This window comes from Alosa sapidissima, chromosome 8 (assembly GCF_018492685.1).
Source record: "Alosa sapidissima isolate fAloSap1 chromosome 8, fAloSap1.pri, whole genome shotgun sequence".
Classification (NCBI taxonomy): domain Eukaryota; kingdom Metazoa; phylum Chordata; class Actinopteri; order Clupeiformes; family Clupeidae; genus Alosa; species Alosa sapidissima.
In genome coordinates, this window is record NC_055964.1 from 2,400,423 (window position 1) to 2,413,008 (window position 12,586).

The 12,586-nt window shown below is 39.4% G+C and overlaps 1 protein-coding gene across 3 annotated transcripts in view; it reads right to left on the reverse strand.

The window, feature by feature from the left end:
• LOC121715551 (selenocysteine insertion sequence-binding protein 2-like) overlaps positions 1–12,586 on the reverse strand; it is a 46,878-nt gene that overhangs the window by 22,291 nt on the left and 12,001 nt on the right. For all 3 annotated transcript variants that reach the window (XR_006033627.1, XM_042101390.1, XM_042101389.1), the window contains 5 exons: positions 7,304–7,370; positions 4,800–4,894; positions 1,656–1,796; positions 1,392–1,478; positions 1,222–1,317 (listed from right to left, as the gene is read on the reverse strand). Coding sequence is in view for 2 of the 3 variants with exons in the window: in XM_042101390.1 (XP_041957324.1) it covers positions 1,222–1,317; positions 1,392–1,478; positions 1,656–1,796; positions 4,800–4,894; positions 7,304–7,370 (486 nt within the window). In the remaining variant the exon portion in view is untranslated. The remainder of the gene's footprint in view (positions 1–1,221; positions 1,318–1,391; positions 1,479–1,655; positions 1,797–4,799; positions 4,895–7,303; positions 7,371–12,586) is intronic.

Here is a 12,586-nt window from a genome sequence, read left to right on the forward strand (position 1 = left end):
TTATGTCTAGCAGCCTATGCCGATTGCTGTGTGCATGTGATTGACATATGTGCAGGGTAGAAATTCGATCAGGTTGTTTTAACGAATATTAGACTGCAAGATGGGGTTTTGTCCACTACATTTAAGTTCCCTGTTATAGACTAACTTGCCATATTAAAAATTCCCAGTTTATTCCCATTACTTCCCGTTTATTCCTGTTAATTCCCATATATTCCCATGGAAAGTTTCCAACTTTGAAAATTCCCGGAATTTTGCAACCCTAGTCTATCACTAGGTGGCAGTCTTGCCAGGTCTCGTTGCTCACTTCCCGGAAGGTTTACACAAGTAGGTAACAGGCAACACTTATTTCTTACTTACACATATTTCATGAAAGACGTTATATCTCCATTTCTAGAAAAAAACAGCGATTTTGATGAAAACTAGCCACTGTTTAGCTTGGGATTTCTCAGGAACAGAGGTGTTTAGAAATACACGGTTTGCACCCACCGAGAGCTTAAAGTCTCACCTTTTAAACGAGCTATTGTATGTGTTCATAGCTATAACACAGAATATGCTGTGGCTGTACAAAAATCATCAACAATGGTCTAGATTGCTGGCACTCTAGGACAAAGCTCCCGAAAACAGCTTGGCATTCAATGAGTTAAAATAAAGTTTTTTTATATATATTTTTGTAGAAGATGGGTGCCTTGGAATTCCTCTTTTCCTCACACCACATGCTGTACCCAGGATCCGTAAAGGCCCTAATTAACAATACAACATCTGCATGCCGTACCTGGGATCCGTAAAGGCCCTCCTTAACAATACAATATCTGCATGCTGTACCCAGGATCCGTAAAGGCCCTCCTTAACAATACAACATCTGCGTGCTGTACCCAGGATCCGTAAAGGCCATCCTTAACAATGCAACATCTGCGTGCTGTACCCAGGATCCGTAAAGGCCCTCCTTAACAATACAACATCTGCATGCTGTACCCAGGATCCGTAAAGGCCCTCCTTAACAATACAACATCTGCATGCTGTACCCAGGATCCGTAAAGGCCCTCCTTAACAATACAACATCCGCTGCCAGTAGCCTGAGTGTCAAACAGAATAACTAACATCACCAACAAAGCAGCCTTTTGTGAGCAACAAGTTGGCTTCTCTAGCCAGTGCTTACAGTATAACAGTTGTGTTCTCCAGTTAAGACATCAAATGAACAGAAAATAGAACTTTAAGACCAACCTGCCCTTGTCCCTTCTGTCTTGTGTTCACTTTTTCTTCAAATTGCTGTGCAGTGACCTCTTTTTGTGACAATGGTAATCCATCATGTTGCGCCATCTGTAAAAGAATGCTAATTTGCAATGGCTGAGGCATGTTAACCACGATGGTTTTCATTTTTGGTCAATACTTACATCTTTGGGTGGCCTTGTTTGGAAATCTCTTCGAACTTTGCGAAGATATGCAGGTGATACAACCAGTTCAGGGAACTCCTCTTTATCCTGTAATTAAATATCAGATCAGAGGCTATTTTTTCCACAAATAAGAAATGCCGCATGTTTCGCTATTTTAGAGGAAAAGGGGAAAGTGTTTAGAAATATAACTGACAAGCAAAGCAAAATTGTACTATGTAAAAAATTGACAACAAGATTGTACTTTTTAAAAAATGTTTGCCTTACTTCAAATTTGGGAGGTTCTTTTAGTATGAAAACATCAACCTTCTCCATGTCAGTATCTTCTGAGGTCAACTGATGTATCTTCTTCCTTTTTTTTTTCTTCTTCAAAATTGCCTTTGTATTTTGAGATATTTTATCCAAACTCTAGAAAAAATAACATGAACTATTCTAATAAACTTGTAATAACTTTGTTATTGCTATCTCTTCTCTGAGCATGCAATAACCCAATATGACACAGTTAGCCGTTGGAAATAGGTTAGACCAGTTAGCCTATAGCTAGCCTATAGTTTTTTAAACAACTTAACACAATGCAGTGTCTTTCTTCAGCATTTCTTAACCGTTTCTGTGTTGATTGATAGAAATAGTTGTGGTACAGGCTATATAAATAAGACAAAAGGATGCAGGGTATATAGTCTAAAAATTGGTGCTACATTTTTAGTTGATTGCTATATGAAGGTAAATATCTTTGTAGCAGTCAATCTTGCAGTAAGTAGTGTAGCATAATTTGAGCAGAATGCATTATGTGACAAAATGGCTGAGAGCTCTCATAGATATATCTCTCCACCCAAAACGGAAATTGTATTCATATAGCGCCTTTCTCAAAGTCAAGGTTGCTTTACAAGGTCAGAGCAAGACAACATAAGGCAAAGAATGCGATTAGTCTATTAAGCTTAGAAGTGTTCCTGAAACAGAAAGGTCATGAGATGAGCGTTGAAGAAAGGAAAGTAGGGACAGTCACAGAGGGATTGAGGGAGGGAATTCCAGAGCTTAGGGGCCATGGCGCTGAAAAACCTACCACCTGGGGTAGAGAGTTTGGTGTGGGGGACAGTGAGGACATTTTAGTTAGAGGATCTGGGAGTGGGATGGAGGGTAGGGATCAGAAGGTCACAGAGGTAAGGAGGAGCAAGGTCAAGAAGGGCTTTGAAAGTGAGGAGAATTTTGATTTGGGAAAGAACCATTAACCAGTGAAGCTGAGAAAGAATAGGGTTGATGTTTGCAGATCACAATTAAGGTAATAGACAAACTATAATTAAGACTAGTTAGTAGAAGTAGAACTACTGCCCATAACTAGTCCTTGCAGTGTCATTTGAACTGTTACCCAGTCACATACAAACTGTTTCTTTATCTAGATCACTAAAGCACAGGCCAAATACTTCAAATCACACAAATAGAATTACCAGTCAGGAACATCTAATAAATATTATCGTAACACCCCCAATTATCACCACTTTTGTTCAGAAATTCTAAAACAACGATGTTTTTTAACACTTCAAAATAGCATTTGCTAAATTAACCTGACATTTTTCAGTAGCCATAGGTGTGTAGATTTGAACAAAATCTGGTTTGTTTGTTAACGGGAGCATTTACTGCCTGAAATATCCGATTTTGTTTACCACGCTCGGAGTTATAGTGCTGGCCAGATGGGTCGCCTATTTACACCGTTTCAACGGCACATGAACGGTTAGACCGAGAATTCTCGTCGTGAAATTAAAATTCCACTGGAGCTCCAAGCGGTTGTGTACACGCAGCCTTACAACACTGTCTACAGCTCTTTGAGTCACGGTAAAATGTCATTTTTGGTACATAGCTAATTTAGATACACCTATGGTGTGGGTGGTTGCGTTTCTTTAGGAGTCTACGGTCTTGGTTGTATAGAAATTGATATCAAGTGACACATACACGCAAGACGGTGGAAATACGGGACCGACGGTAATAGGGGGAGTTCCGATAGAGGAATATAAAATAAAGTTATTACATACCTAAAGATAGTACTTACAATAAATATCAGCCACAAAGGTCTCAAACATCAAAAACTGCACTGGGTAACTAAATACACAACATATTAGATGATACACAGATAATATGACCGCCGTATGGTGTCTCAATATGCAAAAAAAGTCCTTTAGGGAAAACTGATTCAACCACCTAAACCATATATATCCTGAAAGATATACCCTTAGGATGTGATCTAACATAGGTTTTGACCGTTTTTCACCCTCCCCTTTACTTTGCTGCCCATTCATATAATACATTAGGGTATGAGTAAATCAGGTATATGGCTGATACCTTTGGGTCTGTGCCATTCAGGAAAAACTGTTTCAACCATATATTTTCTAAAAAATCTTACACCCTCAGGATGTGATCTACCATGACATGAAACATGTCCCACCCTCCTCATTAGTATGCTGCCCATGCATAATACATTGGGTATTGGTAAAGTAAGTGTAAGGCTGTACATTTTGGGCTGTACCATGATGGGGAAACTAATTAAACCACCTAAACCATATACTGTCTGAAAGCATATTCCCCTAAAGATGTGAACTAACATGGGTTTTGACATTTGTCACCCTACTCATGACATGACAGCCCAAAAAGGTATTAGACATATACACTATTTACCAATACCCAATGTCTCATGTCATGTTAGATCACATCCTGAGGGTCTAAGCTTTCAGAAAATATATGGTTTATATAGTTGAATCAGTTTCCCCCTTTTTCCCTACTCTCTCACCTAATTCCATAAAATCGCATTCATTTCAATGGGAAATTTACTTAGTGGTCTACCAGGTACAGTGGGAATGAGTTTATTGCTTGTTAACATGTTTTTTTCTTAAACTCTGGGATCAGGGCTACAAGAAACTACCGCTTAAGTGTAGTAGTTGGGGATGGGGGTGGTGCATGTGGACCCCTCCTAACCCATAGACCATTTTGTTGTAGAGGCGAAGGACTAACAACAGGCAAAAACCATCTCCAAAGAGCTACTGTATATCTACTGAAGGTAATGTTTTACGATTTTCGCAAGATGTCTTCGGGTCGACAATCCTTGAAGTTGTATTGCTGATTCTCTCGTTAGCGACTTGCTACGGCTATGCTGTATGGCTATGCTAAGTGAACGGTTCCCCTATTACAAGTTTGTTTACCATCAAATTGGCTTTGTAGAGGATATATTATGGTGAAAGTCTTGCATAGTGTACCTTGAATACATTTTATGCATGCACTTCAATATTCCACCTATTGATTGTGTTTACAGACATATCATCACAAATTAATCAGTATCCATTTTGTGCTATGTCATCACTTGTGTAGTAGAATACAGAGCACACACCAGTATCTTCACTGAAAAACAGCTGACAAAGAAATGATTACCTCAGTTGTTCCACTTGGCATGGCAGGACTATTGAGAGAAGTTTTCTTTGGTGGCAGGGACGCAACATTGGCCCAGGAAGTCTGTTGACTAGTTTCTGTAATATATAAAATATCCCATGGGTATCTTGTCCTTGGAGATTATAACATACAGAGTGCTTGTGTAAAAATGGATGGATATTTCAATGATTATAGTCAACAGCTTTGCACAAACACACATTCTAAAATAATATACTACTTACTGATATTGTGAGCAGTCAGCAACTCACTACCATCCCATATATCGCTAACTATTATCAACTACCCCTCCATTCACACTAGTAGCTTGTTAAGGGCCTTTGATGGTAATAAATGGACTAAATCCTGTTGTTACAGGAAAAGTAAGTGAGATATAATTTCCCTGTGAATCCCTCACTGCAATATGAGGCACAAAAATTAGGCAAGCTGTTATAGGACTTAAGACAAATTAGGATGTGATCATCTCTATACCAATACAAACAAAAGGGTTTAGTGAAACATCTAATGTCATTAGCCCCGTTTAAACTGTGGGGCAAACCTGCTTGAACTTAGTTATTGGCCCAGGGAGCATTATATTATAATCCACAGCTCCCGGTTCTTCTGGTCCAATCAGAGCAGGGCTGTGTGAGATCTGTCTGTCAATCAATCACAGTCTGGTGCAGTCTGGTGCGCACTGACGAGCACAAACTCAATGAGAGGGTGCTCGGTGGTAGTGGGGCAGGGGCATGAGAGAACATTCAAAATTTAAACATTACAAATTGTGACTTAGCCTAAGTCCCCTCAATCTGTCAGACTTGCCAACTGCAGATTTAATGTATGGTATTCAGTCCCTCCAGGATTTCACAGGTATTTTTTGAGATTGTTGCGACCTAAAATGCATTAACTTTTCGCATTTCGCGTTAACTTTTCTAAAAAAATTTGATGGAAGTTGCTGTGTTTTTAGGCGTTTGTTGCGAAGAAATTGCAGGAGGAAGTGAAAATTCCAAAAATTTAATTGAGGACAACTGAGGTTAGTAAGACCACGCACTGCTCATTCACTGGGTAATGCACAAAGCAGTATAACCTTTGGTAAAACTGTCCAAAAAAGACAGCCACCCCACAAAAGTTAGCTTCCATGATCACTTTATGCTATAGCCAACGTCAAAGCTTTGTGTGGCACTGACAAGGCTCTACATGTCATTACAAGTGCTGGGCAACATGGACATGATTACCTCAGAAAGTCATACTATTGATCTTCCAAGTTTTACAATGTCATAGAATTATATTGATTATATTATATGAAGTGGAACAAGCCTCTTTACATATAAAGTCCAAAAATGCAAAAATGCAAACTTCAAGAAACACCTCACCTTATGAAGAATAGGTGAAAAACAAATTTTTTACAAAAATTTCAGATAGATCCTTATAATTCTAAGGGGACGAAATGTAAAGAAACTGCACAATTTAAGTGTCTAGCTTATGTCTCACACTAATCTTGAGGAAAGCTAGGCTACACAGTTGAGCTAGACTTCAGTTGTATTATACAGACTCAGGTCTATCTCTAATTGTCAGTGTGGCTATTGTTTTTAGAAATAAAATTCACATACCCCTCTATGTGTAAAGTAATTTTTGACAATTAATTAGAGTGGACCACCGTTGACCAGCGTTTACCAGCAAGTATCTCACAATTAGTCATGCATTAGTCATGCAGTGGCCATGGTAAACTAAGACCATACCACAAACCATAGGATTGTTGTGTTCTATGCATTTGCCAGTAGGTGGCGAAAACGCATTAATGATTTAGTCAGTGTACCCTTTTGGCATTCTTTTGGTTTACACAATGGCCGCCGCATGAATAAGGTGAATACCCATTTATTTTTTTCGTTCCTCAACTTTAAAACATACGTGTCCTTGCATTGGACATATAACTCATGCCGTGAAAATGGTAAGGTTTTGTCTACTCTTGGTAAGAGTGCGCTCAACCTGAGAAAGAAAAAAAAGGACAAATGGGTGAATCCTAAAAATCTATCTTCAACAAAAGAAGACATATATGGATATTTGTTTGTGATTTGCTTCCTGAACACTGCTAGTTTGTTCTGGGCTTGAGATTTGCAGCACACAAATAACCATGTTCTGTGAAATTGATTTAGTCTACTACATTGTGATACCTCTGTACCGTTAAAAGAAAGAACTACAATGTCAAACTTCAATCTATGCTGCGACAATAATGAAATGGCCACTGTAAACGTAGCATTAAATGAGCATCAACATATTTTAATGGATTTCAGACCTATATTTTAAAGCCTACAATTCATATAATTAAATGTTAGACTTTTTTAGACCCCACAGAAACCCTGCAAACACTGGTAGGTCACGCACAGATGAAGTTCTCAGTGCATGAATTCCTTTGAAGTCACACAATTTCCAATCAAAGATGACACATTTTTGACTTCTACACAAATAAAGATCGCAGTATCAAATACTGTAAGAGAAACAGAAAGTGCAATCACCTTTTTCCTGCAGCACTGGTTGCAATCCTTTGCAATCCAAATGGTTAACCGTGACATCATAGGTTCCCTGTTAATAAGTAAGTTATTAGAAGTCTATAAGTGCTACAGCTCTTCACATCATGGCTTGAAATATTACATGGATTTGTTATCCAGTAGCTTTATTTTTTCTGTTTGTTAACACAACAAAGTGGTTTTAAATGTGTACTCATGCCAGTGTTTCCCAAGCTTTTCATGGAAGGCCATCCCATTTTTATAGCTTTCTTATGTTTATGTTAATGCTTACAGTTCTTACTGCTTTTGTCCAAAGTAGGTCCAAATCAATAAACATTACTTTAAACTGTGCATTTTATATAACAATAAGCACAAATGTATAAAAACATAGCCCTGTAGGGAGAATGAATAGATAGATAGATAGATAGATAGATAGATAGATAAGGTAAACAGACAAGTTTGTAGACACTTTTTGAAGATCCCAAAACTATTGCTACAACAAAGAGAATTCCACCAATGACGAATCACAGAAAAAAAAATCTTGACAGTTGACAGGGACCTCTTAGTGTTGATGGAAGGCCGACACTCAGAGGCAGATGGCAAGAGAGGACGTATAGCTGGATCATGGAATTAAGATAAGGTGCAGATCTAGATCCAAGAGTGAGTGATGTTAATTTAATTCTAAGAGTAATTAAAGCGGGGGTATCAGGATGCACAGTATCCTGGATCCATGAAATAAGTGGCATTTAAAAATAAAAAATCTGCCTGCCTCTATGAGAATTTAACATAGGGGTCAAATACTTATTGCCCCTGTGATTTAATGAAGAACATTTATTTATTTACGATACATTCTTCATTCACTAAGAAAATTGGTGTTCTTAAATGTTGGATTTTCACTCACTTTTTTAATTAAGGCATTAAGATCAATTGCTAACAGAGGATTTTATATTCCTCTTTTTAGTCAACTTTAGCATGGATTCAAATACTTATTCTCCCAACTGTAAGTCGCAGGACCAGCCAAACTATGAAAAAGGTTGACTTATAGGCCGGAAAATACGGTAATTTAAGAAGACTTTGACTTATTTTAAGGAGTCTTATCAAGAAAAATGTACTTAACGCACTGGTAGAAAAAATGTGCTTGTTTTCAGGATGAGCCGTCTTAAAAGGAGTCAAACTCTTCTTAAATTAAGTCAAATGATTTTATGAGGAAAAAAGCTAGGTAAGTCTCTTTATACTGAAAACAATATTAACTAGAATTTTTGATCTTAATATAAGATTAATAACATTTGGTTAGATTTTATTAGAAAAGCAGTTTTTGCAGTGTAATAGTACAGCTCCATGGATACGTTTAGATTACAGTCTCCCTTATGTCAGCTATCAGCAAGTGCAAGGATGACCCACCAGTGCAGCATAAGTTAAAAATGTTTCCTACAACCAGTGTTGTGCCTGAACGATAGTTCATGAACGATAGTTCATATTTTGGGCAAACGTGAACTGAACGTACTGTATTCCTGCCTGATAAACTTTACTGTGAACTCGTTCATTCTGGTGTCTGTGAACAACACGCTCTCTCAGTTTAACTTTGTTCAATAGGGTGCCAGATTTCTATAGAGCCTTCCAGGCGAAAACCTGGCTAAAACACACCGTAAACAGGCCTTAATATGTAGCGGAAAAAACACCCAATCTGACAACACCAGCCACCAGTGTCGCATCGCCACATGCATCATCAATTATTGCATGGAGGGATTACCAGATGGCTATAAAATCTAACGCCACAATGACAAATGCCCTTAACAAGAACACAGTAAGCAAGTCCATGAAAATCAACAGTACATTAAAACAATAGGTGAAGTGCTGTTACTACAGCTACACAAAATATTGCACAAAGAGGACATGATGAGTCTGTGGGGTCCGATAACAAAGGGAACTTCAAGGCAATTCTGCAAGCATTTGCTAACCATGGCCCAATTGTTAAAAAAAAGATTAACTTCCAACCCAAATGCAAGGGTTGTTTAGCAGAAATGGTTCTGTCCGAAATTATAGAAGAAGTGAAAAGCAGTGAAGTCTTCAGCATCATGGCAGATGAAACAAAATATGTTTAAAAAAAAGATGAGAATGAGAGTTTTCTTTATTTTGAATCTGTTAAGAGGCTTGATGCAGCAGGGCTCACAGAAAAACATAATCTGCATATTAGAAAGCCGTGGCCTACAAAAACAACCTTGTAGGCCAAGCATACAACGGTGCTGCCCTAATGAGAGGTAAACATTCAGGGGTTCAGGCTAGGATCAACGAGCAAGTCAAATATGCCTTTTACATACATCTTGTCTTTGTTGGAAAAACTCACTCCTGATTCATACAGTATGTGCACCCCAAATGGCTGTCTTTGCAAAACGAGATGTATGGCACACCAAGAGAACTCCCACGCGAGTGACACACATTGGGCATGTCGATTTATAGCTCTACACAATATTATGGATAGACTGCCAGCCCAAGTACAGCAAGAGATAAGCCAAGAATGCAGTGGTGATAGATCTGTTGGTGCCCGAGGTCTCCTGGCACAGATTGATCTTCCGTTTGTTGTGCATCTTGTTACACTCTGTAAAGTGTTTGGGGAAACAAAACTTCTCTCTAATATGCTAGTCTTCAACTCTTGACTTCTCAAGGGCAGTTGATTGAGTGGAAGCTTTAGTTCAGACATTGAAGGACTTTAGGCAGAAGTCTTATTTTGCTAACCTATGGGATGAGGTGTTGAACATTTCTGATCAGTGTTATGTTGCAACACAGCCAGCTGCAAAACGTCAAGTAAAGCTAAGCTCTAAATTCAGTGAGCATTGTGTACTGAGTACTGTTGGTCAGAGAGAGACAGAACGTGACAATGCTTGGTTGTGTTCTTCCTTTTTTATACCAAGTCATTGATCACATTCTCAATGAGTTAAATAGATGTTTCTCTAAAACAAACTAAAACAAATCTATTGAATCCACCCCCAGAATGATGTGTTACTGAAGTAGCTCTCTTTTCATTTGCTCGTTTATATGATGCAAACGTAGCGTAGCTTAGTTTCTCTACATTAAAGTTGGTGAAAACCTACCTCTGGTCCACCTTTACTGATGAATGATTTACCAATCTAGGTGTTCTAAGCATCGAGTCCAGAAGGGCTAGGGCATTGGACCTGGATTTATTTGTTGATCGATTTGGAAGAAATTATAGCAACTGCCGGATATTGTTGCTGTAATGTAAAATTAACACTGTTGTTTATCCTTCCAATATGTCTGTGGATGCAAAGACTTGTATTGACTTATTAAGGTTTTTTGTTGCCAAACACGGCCCAGCTGTGAAAGTGCTCTGGTAGCACATACAAGGATACAAGGATACAAGGATACAAGGAAGTTTATTGTCACATGCATATAGTTACTGGAAGTAAGAAATGCAGTGAAATTATGTCTGGTGTCAGCCTATTTGTGCATTAATGGGGGGGGTAAAAAGTGCAGTAGAAGAGGGGTTTAGTAGATTAAGTGGCAAGGGCTGCATAAAAAAGGTGGGGGAGGATTGGGATTGGGTGGGGGGCACCAACAAGGAGCACCCAAGAGCAACAGGGGCAAGGAAAAACTCCCTTACCAAGGAAGAAACCTTGGGCAGATCCACAGCTCAAGGGGCTAACCCAACTGCCAGGGGTCTACATACAGCCATGCTGACAGTTGCAGTAACTCTGATTCTTGTGTTGTACTGTATGTTTACACCAAGGGTCAGTTTGTTCTCCCCTTTTTTCTTAGATTTTTTGGGGAAAAAACAGTTGACACAAATCCAACACAAATCTGGCTTTTTCATACATCATTGGCTGGCCTACGACTCTTTTTTGTTTTTTTCAAGGTCCTATAACTGTCCAACGGTCCAAAACAACCTGTCTTATGTACCAAAAAATTTATGTAGTTTCATATGTTCCAAAGAAACTAAACTAAAAGTTTTGAACGTATGTAAATAGTCTTTGCTGCCGTGGGTTAACTGTAACCCCCTGATAAAAACACTGGCCCCCAGTCAAATTGGTCTAGAAATGCCACTGAGCATGTGGTGGAATGTGAAAAGTGATGAAAAAACTGCTGAGAATTCCCTGGGTAGATAGAAAGGCCTGCATTTGACCATGAGATGTTTGAGGTCAGGACAGCAGCCTGTCAATGTCGTTTGTATATCAACAAACCAGCATTTGTTAACCAGAATACACACACTGTCTCCTCTGTTCATGCCCGACTCGGTTGTTCTGTCCTGCCAATGGATGGAGAGTCCCTCTGGTAGAATGTCTATAATCGAGGGGTCCAGCCACGTCTTGTAAAAACAAAAGACATTGCAATTCTTGATATCCCGTTGTTATTAGCTTGTTATTCAGTGACTGGACATTAACAAAGAGAATTCTAGGAAGGGGAGGACGATGTTGTTTTTTCCTCAATCTGACTGATACCTTCCCCTCTTTTCCTACAGCTGTGCTTCTTCCCAGGTAACCAAGGTAAACACCCGGGTAAACAACTTTGGGAACTAGCAGAGTAAACGTCCCTTGATGTCGTTGCAGATTGCAGATTTAGTCTAATATCTAAGAGAGTCTATAGTAAGTGATCAGCGTTTGATTAATAATAATAATAATAATAATAATAATAATAATAATAAACTTGGACTTATATAGTGCCTTTCATGGTACCCAAGGTCGCTTAACAAAGGGCAAAGGGCAAAGGGGGGGGGGGGGTTAGGGGTCAAAGGACTTGGTGAAAATAAATGTTTTGAGGTGCGTTTTGAACATGGGCAGGGACGGGGCAGAGCGGACATCGAGTGGTAGACAATTCCAGAGTGTGGGAGCATTGACAGAGAAAGCCCTGTCCCCAAAAGTCCAACCTGGTGCAGGGGGTGGCCAGCAGGTCCTTGTCAGAGGGCCGCAGGGAAGGCGACTGAGTGTAGAAGTGGAGGAGATCTGTGAGGTATTGTGGTGAGAGTCCATGGAGAGATTTGTAGGTGAGCAGGAGGATCTTGTAGGCGATGCATCTTGGACATCTTGGAGTAGCTGGGCTGTGAAGTCAGTGGGTTGCTTCCCCTCTGAACCATCAAGGCAGACCCAAAAAGCGTATGTTATTCCATCTCGCACGCCCCTCGAGGTCATCACATTTCTTAGTAAGGGAATCAGCCAATGTGGTCAACGTAGAAACTTTAGCTTCAAGCTCCGTTAGCTGTGATCCTTAGCAGCGCGTTCTAGCTCGCTAACAGTTTCACCCACTGAGCGGAGTTTTCTCTCAAAGGGCTCCAGAACCGCTGTC